The sequence below is a fragment of the Salmo salar genome, chromosome 08 (assembly GCF_965601325.2).
Source record: "Salmo salar chromosome 08, fSalSal1, whole genome shotgun sequence".
Taxonomy (NCBI): domain Eukaryota; kingdom Metazoa; phylum Chordata; class Actinopteri; order Salmoniformes; family Salmonidae; genus Salmo; species Salmo salar.
In genome coordinates this window covers 31,555,681-31,575,000 of record NC_138298.1, presented here as the reverse complement: position 1 = coordinate 31,575,000, position 19,320 = coordinate 31,555,681, and the positions used below count along the sequence as shown (strand labels likewise).

Sequence of the window (19,320 nt, the reverse complement as noted above, 5' to 3'; positions counted from 1 at the left end):
CACACATACATACACACACTTAAGTCAACTCGGCAGGCATCACTAATTCGTAATCACCAATCTAATGCAGTCGCTGTGGATATTTCATTCAGTCATTTGTCACGCCTGTTGTTCACGACAACACAAACGTCAAGATAATGATTGTTAAAAAAATCCCTGGGACGCATCCCAAACACCTCCCTTATTCCCTATATAGGGCACTACTTTTGACCAGAGCCAAATGGGTAACCTTATGGCCTCCGGTCAAACGTAGTGCACTATATAGGGAATAGGGAGCTGTTTGGGACCAGCTACCTCATAGCTCGTCTCTCAGGTCCTCTCCTCTCTTTCTCCTCCGTCTCCTATTAATATTTAATCTGTCTCTCCATCTCTCTCTTTCTTATCCTTCATTCTCTCCATCTCCCTCTCTCTTTTTCCTTCATTCTGTCCATCTCAACGGCCCCCTTCTTGTTTTCCTCATGATCTACCCTGTCAGCTCTGATTAGGGGGACAACGTCCCAGCTAATGAGAAAAACATTCACCTAATTCAAATCATGACTTTAGAATAGGTTTGCTTGGAGTGAGGTTCGGGGTTATCAGTTGATGCATGGTGGTATTCCAACTCAAAGTCAAAATAAGTATTTATAAAACAGGATATTAGCTAGAAGTATAGTCAATGGAAGCTATTCCAACTAATAGTGTGTCACGCCCTGACCAGGTGAACTCGGGTATTTTGGGTCAGGGTGTGTCATGTTGGGTATTTTTCCTTGGTTTGTTTTCTATGTTAGCGTTATAGCCTTGTGTTAGCTCTATGGGGTTTATTTCTATGTTGGGTTCTGTCGATTCCCAATCAGAGACAGCTGTCGCTAGTTGTCTCTGATTGGGATCACATTTAAGTTCCTCTTTCCCCCACGCTGTTTGTGGGGTGTTGTCTCTTTGTTTTTGAGCAGTTAACGTATCGGCCTTGTCTTGGTTTTGTGTACGTGTTTATTTCAGGGTAAAGAATAAACATGTGTTCGCTCCCAGCTGCGTTTTGGTCCGCTTCCTCATCACCCGACGACGATCGTTACATAGTGCCACTTGAATTTTAAAAGAGTCAACATAATTGTTTTAAAATGGGTAGGTTTAGTTAGGGGTTGTAGAATCAGATGAATACAATGTTTTACCACATTAAGTGATGGTACTGTAGTGTATTCTGATCCAAAATGGCGACCGTTGCATATATGTCCATAGGTGTGTGGAAGGTGTTGTGTCCCCAGGATGGCAGCTTGACTGCAGCGTTATAGGTGGAGGTGCTACAGGCCTAACCTTCGTTTGATAATTGCTATGCAAAGGTTCCTCCGGAAATGAATTAGTGATCAGTGGAGTGTTACAGAGAGCTAGTGTGTTCAAGAGACAGAATGAAAGATGAGACTTGCTTACGGACACACACACACACACACACACAGAGAGACACACACACATGCACGAGCATGCACAAACACACACAGCAGCACACATGCACCCACATAGACCCACATACACCCACATGCACCCACATAGACCCACATACACCCACATAGACCCACATAGACCCACATACACCCACATACACCCACGCTCTGAAAATACTTGATATAAACACATCCCACCTGAGAGCAAGGTAGAGGCACTAATATCACACACAACCAACCAGGAATCAGAGACCACTTACACGCCTACAGTAGTCTGGAAGCTTGCCAACATTTTCCTACTACTTCTTCTTTATTTATTTTTTTAAATTGTACCTTTATTTAATTTCTCCCTCGCTCTCTCGCTCACTCTCTGGCGCTCTCCTCTCTCACGCTCTCTCTCTTTCAATTCAAGGGGCTTTATTGGCATGGGAAACATGTTTACATTTCCAAAGCAAGTGAAGTAGATACTAAACAATAAAAATGTACAGTAAACATCAGACTTATAAAAGTTCCAAAAGAATAAAGACATTTCAAATGTCATTATATGTATATATACAGTGTTGCAATGATGTGCAAATATTTAAATAAAGATAATTATCTCTCTCTCTCTTTCACTCTCTCTAAATATAACATCCTTTAAACCTCCCTGTGGTACTCTCTTTCACTACAATTACCACCTTTTCTGCATCACACACACACACACACACACACACACAGACAGACAGACAGACAGACAGACAGACAGACAGACAGACAGACAGACAGACAGACAGACAGACAGACAGACAGACAGACAGACAGACAGACAGACAGACAGACAGACAGACAGACACAGACACAGACACAGACAGACACAGACACACACAGACACACACAGACAGACACACACACACACACACACACATACACACACACACACACACACACACACAGACACACACATACACACACAGACACATACACACACACACACAGACACATACACACACACACACAGACACATACACACACACACACAGACACACACACACAGAGAGACACACAAACACCTGCTACTACAAGAGCTTGTGAAAAACAAGTGCCTCTCCTTTCAAAAAATAAGGGTGTCGAAGCCCTCCTATTGAGAACTAAGCTGTTACCATCTAAAATAGAACTGAGGAACAAATGTTCAGCCACACACACACACACATACTGAGGACCGTCCAAGCCATCTGATAACCTACGCACGGCACGAACCATATTCCATTTTGTATTCCAACGCCACATTGACATGATATTTGGCAGCCAGATTGTCTAGACGTTTGTGTTACGGTAACGTTAAAGTAAAGGTCAAGTAAAGGTCAAATCAATTCCAAATTGGATTGTGATACTGTCCTGGCATTGCCTGGCTCCACTTTAATCAATAAACAGGTGGAAATCAAATACATGTCCAGAACAGAAATAAAACAGAATATCGGCCTATATAAACCATGGACAACTGGACACAATCTGGACACAATCTGCCTGTAACTTGGCCCTGTGTGTGTGTGTGTGTGTGTGTGTGTGTGTGTGTGTGTGTGTGTGTGTGTGTGTGTGTGTGTGTGTGTGTGTGTGTGTGTGTGTGTGTGTGTGTGTGTGTGTGTGTGTGTAGAAATGATGCCCTGTAGTTATCCAATCGTTCTGCGGTTGGGCCATTGCCATCATGAAGACCGTACCAAGCCAATCCTGTCATCATATCAACTTACTAGAAACAAAGGCCTTTGCTCTCGCCACGTTGCCACCCAAACAACACAACAAACACCACAACAAACAACACAACAAACACAACAAACAACACAACAAACACAACAAACAACACCACAAACAACACAACAAACAACACAACAAACAACACAACAAACAACACAACACAACAAACAACACAACAAACAACACAACAAACAACACAACAACACAACAAACAACACAACAAACAACACAACACAACAAACAACACAACAAACAACACAACAAACAACACAACAAACACAACAAACAACACAACAAACAACACAACAAACAACACAACAAACAACACAACAAACAACACAACAACACAACACAACAAAAAACACAACAAACAACACAACAAACAACACAACAAACACAACAAACAACACAACAAACAACACAACAAACAACACAACAAACACAACAAACAACACAACAAACAACACAACAAACAACACAACAACACAACACAACAAACAACACAACAAACAACACAACAAACAACACAACAAACACAACAAACAACACAACAAACAACACAACAAACAACACAACAAACAACACAACAAACACAACAAACAACACAACAAACAACACAACAAACAACACAACACAACAAACAACACAACAAACAACACAACAAACAACACAACACAACAAACAACACAACAGACATCTGATTAAGATGATGCAGAATAATGATTTAATTCATTCACCTGCTGCGTCGTTGATTTGCAAAAAAACACACCAATATTATCTACAACACTCCCCTTTCAATGTGCTGTTCTTTCAGCACCACCGGCCACGGTGGGACAGGGCCAGAGAAAGGGGAGAAAATACACAGAGAGAGAGAGAGAGAGAGAGAGAGAGAGAGGGGGGGTAAATAATCCACAGTAGCTTCCTCTCATCCGCCCGGTAACATCCGGTGTGAAACATAATCAACACCTTCTCTCTGATTTATATTCAGACTTTCCCACCAGCGACCGGCAGACCCCGCTGCTGCGCCCAAATGAAGCAAATTAAAAATCGCCGTTCTGCATGGCCACCGAAGCACTGAGACTCGGGCATTATCCTCCCCCATTACGGAGATCTTTAGCCGGGGTAATTATGGCAGGACTCACCGGCATGACCCCGGTTGGTGGCGTCGTGATCACTGTCTCCCTGCTCGCTGTCCCCGTGACCGCTGTCTTTAGAACTCACGATGTCCGCTTCTTGGAACGCAGAACTGGAAGGAGGGAGGGAAAGAGGGAGGGGGGAGACACATGGGGGGGGGGGGTAGTAGGAGAAGAGAATAACATTGAGGGGAGAGAGTAGGGAGAGATGAAGAGGTAGAGAGAGTGGAGACATGAAGAGGGAGACAGAGGGGAGAGATGAAGAGAGAGACAGAGGGGAGAGATGAAGAGGGAGACAGAGGGGAGAGATGAAGAGGGCGACAGAGGGGAGAGATGAAGAGGGAGACAGAGGGGAGAGATGAAGAGAGAGACAGAGGGGAGAGATGAAGAGGGAGACAGAGGGGAGAGATGAAGAGGGAGACAGAGGGGAGAGATGAAGAGGGAGACAGAGGGGAGAGATGAAGAGGGAGACAGAGGGGAGAGATGAAGAGGGAGACAGAGGGGAGAGATGGAGAGAGAGAGGGAGAGAGGGAGAGAGAGAGAGGAGATTCATTAGAAATTGACACCATATTAATGCATTCACGGTGGCCTTCAAGTGTCTAAATTGGATGTTTCACTTGACGTGTAATGAATTCCGGCATGGCTGTGTAATGCGGCCGCCCGCCTCGTCCGTTACGGGACTCAGACCAAATTGGATCAGAGTGTTATATGTTGGGAATGATGACGATGACGAGCCTGACCGGCATATTGCATGTCTATGGTATGTGTCACAAATGGCACCCTAAAGTAGTCAATAGTAGTGCACTACGTTGGGAATAGGGTGCCATTTTAGCCGTGCGCTGACTGGTATTTTGAGTGCATATGGAAGTGCAGTGGTCATGATGATGACTTCTGAGTGGAATACTAAGTGATAGCCCTATGGATATGGAAGTGTCTAATGTCATTGACAGGATGGCCATGATGTTGGCAGTGACTGTGTGACTGGCATAGGAAATCAATGGATATATTTGGATGTGAATGGAATGGAATGAGGAAAAGTCTACATAGTTGGTAACCGTCTAATGGTTGAATGTTGAACGTCATAAATATACAGGTTGTGTAGAGTAGCCATATAGAATGTTATACAGGTTGTGTAGAGTAGCCATATAGAATGTTATACAGGATGTGTAGAGTAGCCATATAGAATGTTATACAGGTTGTGTAGAGTAGCCATATAGAATGTTATAGATATACAGGTTGTGTAGAGTAACCATATAGAATGTTATACAGGTTGTATAGAGTAGCCATATAGAATGTTATACAGGTTGTGTAGAGTAGCCATATAGAATGTTATACAGGTTGTATAGAGTAGCCATATAGAATGTTATACAGGTTGTGTAGAGTAGCCATATAGAATGTTATACAGGTTGTGTAGAGTAGCCATATAGAATGTTATACAGGTTGTATAGAGTAGCCATATAGAATGTTATACAGGTTGTATAGAGTAGCCATATAGAATGTTATACAGGTTGTGTAGAGTAGCCATATAGAATGTTATACAGGTTGTGTAGAGTAGCCATATAGAATGTTATACAGGTTGTGTAGAGTAGCCATATAGAATGTTATACAGGTTGTGTAGAGTAGCCATATAGAATGTTATACAGGATGTGTAGAGTAACCATATAGAATGTTATACAGGATGTGTAGAGTAGCCATATAGAATGTTATACAGGTTGTGTAGAGTAGCCATATAGAATGTTATACAGGTTGTATAGAGTAGCCATATAGAATGTTATACAGGTTGTGTAGAGTAGACATATAGAATGTTATACAGGTTGTGTAGAGTAGCCATATAGAATGTTATACAGGTTGTGTAGAGTAGCCATATAGAATGTTATAGATATACAGGTTGTGTAGAGTAGCCATATAGAATGTTATACAGGTTGTGTAGAGTAGCCATATAGAATGTTATACAGGTTGTATAGAGTAGCCATATAGAATGTTATACAGGTTGTGTAGAGTAGACATATAGAATGTTATACAGGTTGTGTAGAGTAGCCATATAGAATGTTATACAGGTTGTGTAGAGTAGCCATATAGAATGTTATAGATATACAGGTTGTGTAGAGTAGCCATATAGAATGTTATACAGGATGTGTAGAGTAACCATATAGAATGTTATACAGGATGTGTAGAGTAGCCATATAGAATGTTTTACAGGTTGTGTAGAGTAGCCATATAGAATGTTATACAGGTTGTGTAGAGTAGCCATATAGAATGTTATACAGGATGTGTAGAGTAGACATATAGAATGTTATACAGGTTGTGTAGAGTAGCCATATAGAATGTTATACAGGTTGTGTAGAGTAGCCATATAGAATGTTATAGATATACAGGTTGTGTAGAGTAGCCATATAGAATGTTATACAGGATGTGTAGGGTAGCCATATAGAATGTTATACAGGTTGTGTAGAGTAGCCATATAGAATGTTATACAGGATGTGTAGAGTAGCCATATAGAATGTTATACAGGATGTGTAGAGTAGCCATATAGAATGTTATACAGGTTGTGTAGAGTAGCCATATAGAATGTTATACAGGTTGTGTAGAGTAGCCATATAGAATGTTATACAGGTTGTGTAGAGTAGCCATATAGAATGTTATACAGGTTGTGTAGAGTAGCCATATAGAATGTTATACAGGTTGTGTAGAGTAGCCATATAGAATGTTATACAGGATGTGTAGAGTAGCCATATAGAATGTTATACAGGTTGTGTAGAGTAGCCATATAGAATGTTATACAGGTTGTGTAGAGTAGCCATATAGAATGTTATACAGGTTGTGTAGAGTAGCCATATAGAATGTTATACAGGTTGTGTAGAGTAGCCATATAGAATGTTATACAGGTTGTGTAGAGTAGCCATATAGAATGTTATACAGGTTGTGTAGAGTAGCCATATAGAATGTTATACAGGTTGTGTAGAGTAGCCATATAGAATGTTATACAGGTTGTGTAGAGTAGCCATATAGAATGTTCTACAGGTTGTGTAGAGTAGCCATATAGAATGTTATACAGGATGTGTAGAGTAGCCATATAGAATGTTATGCAGGTTGTGTAGAGTAGCCATATAGAATGTTATACAGGATGTGTAGAGTAGCCATATAGAATGTTATGCAGGTTGTGTAGAGTAGCCATATAGAATGTTATAGATATACAGGTTGTGTAGAGTAGCCATATAGAATGTTATACAGGTTGTGTAGAGTAGCCATATAGAATGTTATAGATATACAGGTTGTGTAGAGTAACCATATAGAATGTTATACAGGTTGTGTAGAGTAGCCATATAGAATGTTATACAGAATGTGTAGAGTAGCCATATAGAATGTTATACAGGTTGTGTAGAGTAGCCATATAGAATGTTATACAGGTTGTGTAGAGTAGCCATATAGAATGTTATACAGGTTGTGTAGAGTAGCCATATAGAATGTTATACAGGATGTGTAGAGTAGCCATATAGAATGTTATACAGGTTGTGTAGAGTAGCCATATAGAATGTTATACAGGTTGTGTAGAGTAGCCATATAGAATGTTATACAGGTTGTGTAGAGTAGCCATATAGAATGTTATACAGGTTGTGTAGAGTAGCCATATAGAATGTTATACAGGTTGTGTAGAGTAGCCATATAGAATGTTATACAGGTTGTGTAGAGTAGCCATATAGAATGTTATACAGGTTGTGTAGAGTAGCCATATAGAATGTTATAGATATACAGGTTGTGTAGAGTAACCATATAGAATGTTATACAGGTTGTGTAGAGTAGCCATATAGAATGTTATACAGGTTGTGTAGAGTAGCCATATAGAATGTTATACAGGATGTGTAGAGTAGCCATATAGAATGTTATACAGGATGTGTAGAGTAGCCATATAGAATGTTATACAGGTTGTGTAGTGTAGCCATATAGAATGTTATACAGGTTGTGTAGAGTAGCCATATAGAATGTTATACAGGTTGTGTAGAGTAGCCATATAGAATGTTATACAGGTTGTGTAGAGTAACCATATAGAATGTTATACAGGTTGTGTAGAGTAGCCATATAGAATGTTATACAGGTTGTGTAGAGTAGCCATATAGAATGTTTTACAGGTTGTGTAGAGTAGCCATATAGAATGTTATACAGGATGTGTAGAGTAGCCATATAGAATGTTATACAGGTTGTGTAGAGTAGCCATATAGAATGTTATACAGGTTGTGTAGAGTAGCCATATAGAATGTTATAGATATACAGGTTGTGTAGAGTAGCCATATAGAATGTTATAGATATACAGGTTGTGTAGAGTAGCCATATAGAATGTTATACAGGTTGTGTAGAGTAGCCATATAGAATGTTATACAGGTTGTGTAGAGTAGCCATATAGAATTATATACAGGTTGTGTAGAGTAGCCATATAGAATGTTATACAGGATGTGTAGGGTAGCCATATAGAATGTTATACAGGTTGTGTAGAGTAGCCATATAGAATGTTATACAGGTTGTGTAGAGTAGCCATATAGAATGTTATACAGGTTGTGTAGAGTAGCCATATAGAATGTTATAGATATACAGGTTGTGTAGAGTAGCCATATAGAATGTTATACAGGTTGTGTAGAGTAGCCATATAGAATGTTATAGATATACAGGTTGTGTAGAGTAGCCATATAGAATGTTATAGATATACAGGTTGTGTAGAGTAGCCATATAGAATGTTATACAGGTTGTGTAGAGTAGCCATATAGAATGTTATACAGGTTGTGTAGAGTAGCCATATAGAATGTTATACAGGATGTGTAGGGTAGCCATATAGAATGTTATACAGGTTGTGTAGAGTAGCCATATAGAATGTTATACAGGTTGTGTAGAGTAGCCATATAGAATGTTATACAGGTTGTGTAGAGTAGCCATATAGAATGTCATGCAGGTTGTGTAGAGTAGCCATATAGAATGTTATAGATATACAGGTTGTGTAGAGTAGCCATGTAGAATGTTATACAGGATGTGTAGAGTAGCCATATAGAATGTTATAGATATACAGGTTGTGTAGAGTAGCCATATAGAATGTTATACAGGTTGTGTAGGGTAGCCATATAGAATTATATACAGGTTGTGTAGAGTAGCCATATAGAATGTTATACAGGATGTGTAGGGTAGCCATATAGAATGTTATACAGGTTGTGTAGAGTAGCCATATAGAATGTTATACAGGTTGTGTAGAGTAGCCATATAGAATGTTATACAGGTTGTGTAGAGTAGCCATATAGAATGTCATGCAGGTTGTGTAGAGTAGCCATATAGAATGTTATAGATATACAGGTTGTGTAGAGTAGCCATGTAGAATGTTATACAGGATGTGTAGAGTAGCCATATAGAATGTTATACAGGTTGTGTAGAGTAGCCATATAGAATGTTATAGATATACAGGTTGTGTAGAGTAACCATATAGAATGTTATACAGGTTGTGTAGAGTAGCCATATAGAATGTTATACAGAATGTGTAGAGTAGCCATATAGAATGTTATACAGGTTGTGTAGAGTAGCCATATAGAATGTTATACAGGTTGTGTAGAGTAGCCATATAGAATGTTATACAGGTTGTGTAGAGTAGCCATATAGAATGTTATACAGGTTGTGTAGAGTAGCCATATAGAATGTTATACAGGTTGTGTAGAGTAGCCATATAGAATGTTATACAGGTTGTGTAGAGTAGCCATATAGAATGTTATACAGGTTGTGTAGAGTAGCCATATAGAATGTTATACATGTTGTGTAGAGTAGCCATATAGAATGTTATAGATATACAGGTTGTGTAGAGTAACCATATAGAATGTTATACAGGTTGTGTAGAGTAGCCATATAGAATGTTATACAGGTTGTGTAGAGTAGCCATATAGAATTATATACAGGTTGTGTAGAGTAGCCATATAGAATGTTATACAGAATGTGTAGAGTAGCCATATAGAATTATATACAGGTTGTGTAGAGTAGCCATATAGAATGGTATACAGGTTGTGTAGAGTAGCCATATAGAATGTTATAGATACAGTGAGGGGAAAAAAGTATTTGATCCCCTGCTGATTTTGTACATTTGCCCACTGACAAAGAAATGATCAGTCTATAATTTTAATGGTAGGTTTATTTGAACAGTGAGAGACAGAATAACAACAAAAAAATCCAGAAAAACGCATGTCAAAAATGTTATAAAATGATTTGCATTTTAATGAAGGAAATAAGTATTTGACCCCTCTGCAAAACATGACTTAGTACTTGGTGGCAAAACCCTTGTTGGCAATCACAGAGGTCAGACATTTCTTGTAGTTGGCCACCAGGTTTGCACACATCTCAGGAGGGATTTTGTCCCACTCCTCTTTGCAGATCTTCTCCAAGTCATTAAGGTTTCGAGGCTAACGTTTGGCAACTCGAACCTTCAGCTCCCTCCACAGATTTTCTATGGGATTAAGGTCTGGACACTGGCTAGGCCACTCCAGGACCTTAATGTGCTTCTTCTTGAGCCACTCCTTTGTTGCCTTGGCTGTGTGTTTTGGGTCATTGTCATGCTGGAATACTCATCCACGACCCATTTTCAATGCCCTGGCTGAGGGAAGGAGGTTCTCACCCAAGATTTGACGGTACATGGCCCCGTCCATCGTCCCTTTGATGCGGTGAAGTTGTCCTGTCCCCTTAGCAGAAAAACACCCCCAAAGCATAATGTTTCCACCTCCATGTTTGACGGTGGGGATTGTGTTCTTGGGGTCATAGGCAGCATTCCTCCTCCTCCAAACACGGCGAGTTGAGTTGATGCCAAAGAGCTCCATTTTGGTCTCATCTGACCACAACACTTTCACCCAGTTGTCCTCTGAATCATTTAGATGTTCATTGGCAAACTTCAGACGGGCATGTATATGTGCTTTCTTGAGCAGGGGGACCTTGCGGATGCTGCAGGATTTCAGTCCTTCACGGCGTAGTGTGTTACCAATTGTTTTCTTGGTGACTATGGTCCCAGCTGCCTTGAGATCATTGACAAGATCCTCCCGTGTAGTTCTGGGCTGATTCCTCACCGTTCTCATGATCATTGCAACTCCACGAGGTGAGATCTTGCATGGAGCCCCAGGCCGAGGGATATTGACAGTTCTTTTGTCTTTCTTCCATTTGCGAATAATCGCATTAAATGTTGTCACCTTCTCACCAAGCTGCTTGGTGATGGTCTTGTAGCCCATTCCAGCCTTGTGTAGGTCGACAATCTTGTCCCTGACATCCTTGGAGAGTTCTTTGGTCTTGGCCATGGTGGAGAGTTTGGAATCTGATTGATTGATTGCTTCTGTGGACAGGTGTCTTTTTTACAGGTAACAAGCTGCGGTTAGGAGCACTCCCTTTAAGAGTTTGCTCCTAATCTCAGCTCGTTACGTGTATAAAAGACACCTGGGAGCTAGAAATCTTTCTGATTGAGAGGGGGTCAAATACTTATTTCCCTCATTAAAATGCAAATCAACTTAACATTTTCGACATGCATTTTTCTTTTTGTTGTGATTCTGTCTCTCACTGTTCAAATAAACCTACCATTAAAATTATAGACTGATAATTTCTTTGTCAGTGGGCAAACGTACAAAATCAGCAGGGGATCAAATACTTTTTTCCCCCACTGTATACAGGTTGTGTAGAGTAGCCATATAGAATGTTATACAGGTTGTGTAGAGTAGCCATATAGAATGTTATAGACATTTGGACAATATTATATATCTCTGCCATGGTGAATGAGTTCTAGTTATCCGGTTCTATTGAAAGTAGCTTTGGAACGGTGTTGGATTTAGGCCCATAGATATATGAGGTATACTGCATGGTAATGATGTAGATATGAGTCACACCGAATGGTAATGATGTAGATATATGAGTCATACTGAATGGTAATGATGTAGATATATGAGTCATACTGAATGGTAATGATGTAGATATAAGAGGCATAATGAATGGTATTGATGTAGATATATAAGTCATACTGAATAGTAATGATGTAGATATATGAGTCATACTGCATGGTAATGATGTAGATATGAGTCATACGGAATGGTAATGATGTAGATATGAGTCATCCCGAATGGTAATGATGTAGATATATGAGTCATACTGCATGGTAATGATGTAGATATGAGTCATACTGAATGGTAATGATGTAGATATGAGTCATACTGAATGGTAATGATGTAGATATATGAGTCATACTGCATGGTAATGATGTAGATATGAGTCATACCGAATGGTAATGATGTAGATATATGAGGTATACTGCATGGTAATGATGTAGATATGAGTCATACCGAATGGTAATGATGTAGATATATGAGTCATACCGAATGGTAATGATGTAGATATGAGTCATACCGAATGGTAATGATGTAGATATATGACTCATACTGCATGATATTGATGTAGATATGAGTCATACTGAATGGTAATGATGTAGATATATGAGCCACACTGAATGGTAATGATGTAGATATATGAGTCACACTGAATGGTAATGATGTAGATATATGAGTCATACTGAATGGTAATGATGTAGATATATGAGTCACACTGAATGGAATGATGTAGATATGAGTCATACTGCATGGTATTGATGTAGATATGAGTCATACCGAATGGTAATGATGTATGTATATATATGAGTCATTCTGAATGGTAATGATGTAGATATATGAGTCATACTGAACAGTATTGATGTCGATATAAGAGGCATAATGAATGGTAATTATGTAGATATATGAGTCATACTGAACGGTATTGATGTAGCAGCATATTTGGGGATGCTACTGGCATTCCTATATTGGATATTTGGCACACACACACACACACACACACACACTCACACACACACACACACACACAGCTGTTGGATGTTATTTACCTGTTCACTCTCCTTGGTCTGTCCACTAGGTAACTGAGCTCTGTTCGCTGGTGTTTGTTCTGGAAGGGAAGCAACACGTCATGTCACACTGACAGCCATGGAAAGGTAGACCTCTATAGTGTAGTCCATCGGTAGATATAGTTGTTTGGGAAATGACTCTTTATTTAGGAGCTGGAATAAAGCACTAGGGAGCAGCAGTGCTCTGTGTGCACGCCACGCATTCCTCTATCGCTCCATTCTGTTTTTAATCAGCACCTTCATTTTCTATTTTAGGATGTGTATTTCACCATCCTTTTCTTTATAAGATTGTATTTCATAAGACCTGTGAACTGTGATGCAGAGAAAGAGAGAGAGAGAAAGAGAGAGGCATGACACCCTAGGCCTATTGGCATTCAATTGACATTCCACCATCCTCAGGCCTATGGAAATTGGGGGAAATAAACATTTATAAGACACTGAAAGAGGCCTTTCCTCTCTCTTGGAAAGAAAGCGATTTAGAGAGGGAGAGATGAGAGAGAGAGAGAGAGAGAGAGAGAGAGAGAGAGAGAGAGAGAGAGAGAGGAGAGAGAGAGAGAGAAAGCCATGTTAGACATTGACACCATATGAATGTGTTCACGATGGCCTTCAAGAGAGAGACAGACATACATGCCACTTTATTGACTGTGTGTATATCCAGTGAGAAGGGGAGTGGGTTAGAGAGGCGATTGGATCCGTAAATGATTGAGCCAAGCAGCGCTTCAAACTGAACAACCTTTGTTCCACTGCTGATCTGTGGTACCGTGCGCTGAATACTTAACGCATTTAAAGTGCACTGGCTCTCTCACTCAACACTGACTGACTGGCAGACTAACTGGCTGACTGGCTGCTTGGTGGACTGATTAGCTGACTGGCTGGTTGACTGGCTAGCTGACTGAATGGTCCACTAACTGACTGGTTCACTGACTGACTGACTGGTCCACTGACTGACTGGTTCACTGGCTGACTGACTGGTTCATTGACTGACTGACTGGTTCACTTACGGACTGACTGGTCCACTGACTAACTGGTTCACTGGCTGGTTGACTGGTTCACTGACTGACTGGTTCACTTACTGACTGACTGGTCCACTGACTGACTGGTTCACTGACTGACTGGTTCACTGGCTGGTTGACTGGTTCACTGGCTGGTTGACTGACTGGCTGGGTGGTTGGTTGCCCGGCTGACTGATTGGTTGGTTCTGGCTGATTGGTTGACTGGCTGGCTGACTTGCTGGTCCTCTCTCTACAGTCTCAGTTTACTACCACACAGTCACCTAAATATGCACATCAATTGTTTCGGCTGAAATTGAATATCATTCTAGTTAATTATGCATATAAGAAGGTGTATACATGTATTACGTCTTCTGTTTCTAAACATAACGCACACTGACTGACTGACTGACTGACTGACTGGCTGACTGACTGACTGGCTGACTGACTGACTGACTGACTGACTGGCTGACTGACTGACTGGTTCAATGACTAACTAACTGACTGATTGTCTGACTGACTGACTGGTTCAATGACTGACTGACTGACTGGTTCAATGACTGACTGACTGACTGACTGACTGACTGACTGACTGACTGGCTGACTGACTGACTAGTTCAATGACTGATTGACTGGTTCAATGACTGACTGACTGGTTCAATGGCTGACTGACTGGTTCAATGGCTGACTGACTGGTTCAATGGCTGACTGACTGACTGACTGACTGGCTGACTGATTGGTTCACTGGCTGGCTGACTGGTTCACTGGCTGACTGGCTGGTACTCTCTCCAGCCACAGTCGACATAATAACCACACTGACTCTCTGCAGCTCACCCCAGCCCCTTGGAGGTACACAGGAGGGACATCATGGAGGCTTCATTTGCTTTGAGAGGCACTCCTGGCCCAAACTCAATATAAATGCCATCAATTCTGAGCAGGAGGAGATATGTCTTGTATGTTTTCATCCAGCTAGAAAATGACTACATGGAAGAAGCACCTGTGCCTTCAGATTCAATTGGTAGGCTATGCTCTATGCACCTGCAGACAGATGTACCATCTATCCTATCACCGGATTAGATAGTTAAATATATATCGGGGTTGAACCTCGACAAGTGACCTCAACACTGTAGACAAATAATACATGTTTATGATATGAAGTATTATTTTATAATCTGCCTCATTAAATGTGCATTATAGACTGACAGCCAGGGGCATGCTGAAAGGTGTATTGATTGTCCTTTCATAAATGGCATGGAGGATCACGGCGTAATTAAAGTACTCTGGAATCCAATACACACCTTGCTGTATTGTCCTTTAATACATTCAATCAAATCAATATACTCTGGCTCAATACACAATTGATTAAACGATATTCATTATGTGAAAACCAAACAAAGTTATGCACTTTGTTTCCCCTAAAAATGTTCACATGACCCAGGTATTAAAGATAAAAGAGGGAAAACCCAGAGACCCCCAAACAGTCTTTCTTTGTCCCAATAGTCTAATGCACAGCGTGGGTTTCAATTACACACACACACACACACACACACACACACACACACACAGCAGTGCTAGTGGAAACCAAGCCTTACCTCATTGGAGAGGATGCTCCCGTTGGATAAGATGTCAGGTTGCTGGTCGCTGTACCCGGCCACTATGGCCCCGCAGGAGTTGGTGTGGTCCGTGTCGGTGCTGCGCGAGGGGCTGCACGGTTTGAGGAACATCAGGTCCGTTTTAGCGCTCTCCGGTGTCAGACACACCTGGTAGCAGTAGGAGTTCTGGTTCTGATGATGGGAACCGAACCCACCGCCCATCCCGACCCCGCTAACACCAGACTCCTCCACAGGCACCTGGCCCACAGCGCCCACACCGGTGGTGACGTTGGTACTCTGGACCAGCATGATGTCCGACTTGCTGAGCTTCTTCTGCTTCCTGCTGTGCGCCTGGCGCGAGCAACACGGGCTGCAGCACAGGCAACACTCCCCTGCCATGAGGCACGTGTACAGGTCCAGCTTCTTGTCTTTCTGGCAGCGCACAGCCAGCACGATCATAGCCAGGAGGAAGATGAAGGAGACGGCGCCCAAGGCGATGATGAGGATGAGGGTGAGATCCAGAGAGGTCTCTTTGGACTTTGATGAAGATCCTCCTCGGTCTCCACTCCGTCCATCTATCACACTATCCACCAGGATCACACTCACACTAGCCGAGGAGGAGAGAGGTGGCTGGCCGTGGTCCCTCACCTCAATCAGCAGGTCGTAGGAGCCCTGGGGGTCGCGCTTGGTGAAGACGCGGCGTGCTGTGCGCAGCTCCCCCGTCCGCCAGTCCATGCGGAACATGCCCATCTCGTTGCCACGCAGAATGCTGTAAGAGAGCCGTGCGTTCTCGCCATCATCTGCGTCCATGGCAACAATACGCGTGACCAGGTATCCCGGCTCGGCGGAGCGCGGCAGGTGTTCTTTGGCGGTGCCGTTCTTACCGATAGGGGCTATCACCGACGGCGCGTTGTCATTCTGGTCTACAATAATGACGTTAACGGTGCTGTTGGAGGAGAGGTCTGGGCTCCCGGAGTCTTTGGCCTGTACCATAAAGCTAAACTCTTTCAACTGTTCATAATCGAATGAACGCAGTGCATAAAGGTAACCAGTGTCCTGGTTGATTGACACATAGGTGTCGACCGACATGCCCTGGATGTCACACTCCAATATGGAGTAAGTAATGAGGGCATTCGGACCAACGTCAGGGTCCACGGCGCTCACCGCGTGAATAAAAGCACCTGGTACATTATTCTCCGTCACATACACATCGTAAACTGGCTGCGTAAAGCGGGGTGCATTATCGTTCTCGTCGGAAACATGTACCTTGATGGATTTGCTCGTGGCGAGGGAGGGGAGCCCCTGGTCTTTGGCTACAACGGTGATTGTGTATGAGTCTGCGTTTTCTCTGTCTAATAGTCCATCCGTTACTATGGTGTAGTAGTTTTTAAATGAAGATTTGAGTTTAAAAGGAACGTCACCCAAAATCTCGCAGCTCACCAGCCCGTTGTCGCCCGAGTCCCGGTCGGTGACGCTGAAAAGGGCTATGACGGTGCCCGGGGCGTCCTGTTCGCTCACAGACTCTGTCACCGTGCTGAAACTGATCTCCGGTGTGTTGTCGTTAACGTCGACCAGTTTGACCATGACTTTGCAGTGCGCGGGCACTGCATTTGCTCCCAGGTCTTTAGCCTGGACGTATATCTGGTGTGTACTACTCTCCTCATAGTCCACTTCCCCAGCCACCTCTATTCTCCCCGTCCTGGCATCGATTTTAAAAAGATCCTTTACCCGCGCCGGGTTGTGGTTACTGAATGAATACACGATCTCCCCGTTCTGCCCTTCATCTATATCAGTGGCGTTCAGCTGAATAACCAGAGTTCCCACCGGTGAATTCTCCCGTAGACTCACCGTGTACACCGACTGGTCGAAGATGGGTGCGTTATCGTTGGAATCCAGGACTTTAACGACCAGGAGCGCGGTGCCAGTCCGTTGTGGCACGCCTCCGTCCACTGCCGTGAGCACGTACCGATGCACCGCCTGCTGCTCCCGGTCTAGCGGTTTTTCCAGCACTAGCTCCGCAAACTTGTTCCCGTCGCTCTGTGTCTGAACATCCAGGTAAAAGTAGTTATTGTTCGTTATGGCGTAGGTGCTGAGCGCGTTAGTCCCGACGTCTGGGTCGAAAGCATTCTCCACCGGGAACCGGGTACCCGGGGTGGCACTTTCCGTTATCTCCACAGTGATGTCTGTCTCAGGGAAAGTGGGGGGATTGTCGTTGATATCCATCACCTCGATCTCCACGCGGAAAAGCTCGAGCGGGTTCTCCAGAAACACTTCGAGGTGCAGGTTGCACGGTACTGTCTGCCTGCATATCTCCTCCCGGTCTATTTTCTCCTTCACATAAAGATTCCCGTTCTCCAGGTTCACATCCAAGTAAGGGTTCCGCGAGCTGGGCACAGTCTGGAAGCGGCGGGCGGAAAGTTTGGTGATGTCCAACCCCAAATCCTCCGCGATATTCCCAATGACGGTCCCGTGTTCCTGCTCCTCGGGTACAGAGAAGCGCAGCTGGCACACGGCTCCATCCAGCAAGACCGAGAGAAGGAGCGGTAATAACAAAATCATTTCCACTCCTCTCACTCTTCCTCTCTCAAGTGCACTTGGATATATGTCGGGGGTATTACTCCGATTTCTAACTCGAACTAAGCATTTCCCATCCCAGCTTCGTTTCGCAGGAATAAGGCAGAATCAAAAGCTGCAATAATGAAAATAAAACTACGGCTGCTACCCAAACCCAAATCAGCTATTCCTTCTTTCCCTCTTTGCGTCGTCGTGACAACCGGAAAAAAATCCTGTGTTTGAGTCGTGAGAATCACGGCCATTTGATCCTCGCTTCTTTCAGCAAAAAAAATATTATATATTCAGTCCAGGTTTGTGAATTTTGGCCGAAGCGCCAACATCGCAGCAGGCAGAGGGAGGCAAGACGTGAAGACCATAATACAATCCTCACTCACAGATGGAATCCTCACACGTATAAAGTCCCAACTAAGTGCAATAAAAAATATAAAAACATTCCTTCACGAATGCATAACTCCAGAAAGCACCATTCGAATAAAATCCTAAACCTGAACCCGGATAGCCAGCATGTAAATAAACGACAAAATTGTACTTTCTCTCTCTCGCTCTATAATCTGTGCGGCTGAGCAGCAAGGACAGCGGATGATGCTCTCTGCTCCACTCCTGTAAAGCGAGTGAGGGGAGCGGGGTTGGTTTTGCGCACAGCATCTTTTCTCACCAGCCAATAGTGTCCGTGGACACCCGACGAGGTTACTCCTGATTGGGGCACGGGAATGCCAGCCAGCGCGCACCGTCCCACGGACCTGCCCGGACCCTTCTCTTTACTAACAACACGAGCCATCAAGCGGCGGTGGCGATGGAGCCCCAGCCCCGTGCAACACGAGCATGAAGCCCCAGTCAACCGACACACCGGAGAGAAATAAAATATTTCACATATCCTGTGAATGAAATAGTCAACAAGTGGGCGAAGGGTGGAATGGGAATTTGCAAATCCGTCGACGGGTAACGTCTTGGCACAAA

General features: G+C 42.8%; 1 protein-coding gene across 4 annotated transcripts in view; it reads right to left on the bottom strand.

Moving 5' to 3' along the window:
* The window catches only part of LOC106610486 (protocadherin-10), a 31,590-nt gene extending 12,479 nt beyond the window's left edge, over nt 1–19,111 (bottom strand). For 3 of the 4 annotated variants that reach the window (XM_082978595.1, XM_082978596.1, XM_082978593.1), the window contains exons 1-3: nt 15,790–19,111; nt 13,191–13,249; nt 4,283–4,386 (exon numbers count right to left, since the gene is read on the bottom strand). In XM_082978595.1, the coding sequence (XP_082834721.1) occupies nt 4,283–4,386; nt 13,191–13,249; nt 15,790–18,348 (2,722 nt within the window). In that variant the 5' untranslated portion in view covers nt 18,349–19,111. The remainder of the gene's footprint in view (nt 1–4,282; nt 4,387–13,190; nt 13,250–15,789) is intronic. The other variant, XM_082978594.1, reaches the window with a different exon arrangement.
* Between the last annotated feature and the right edge of the window lie 209 nt (nt 19,112–19,320).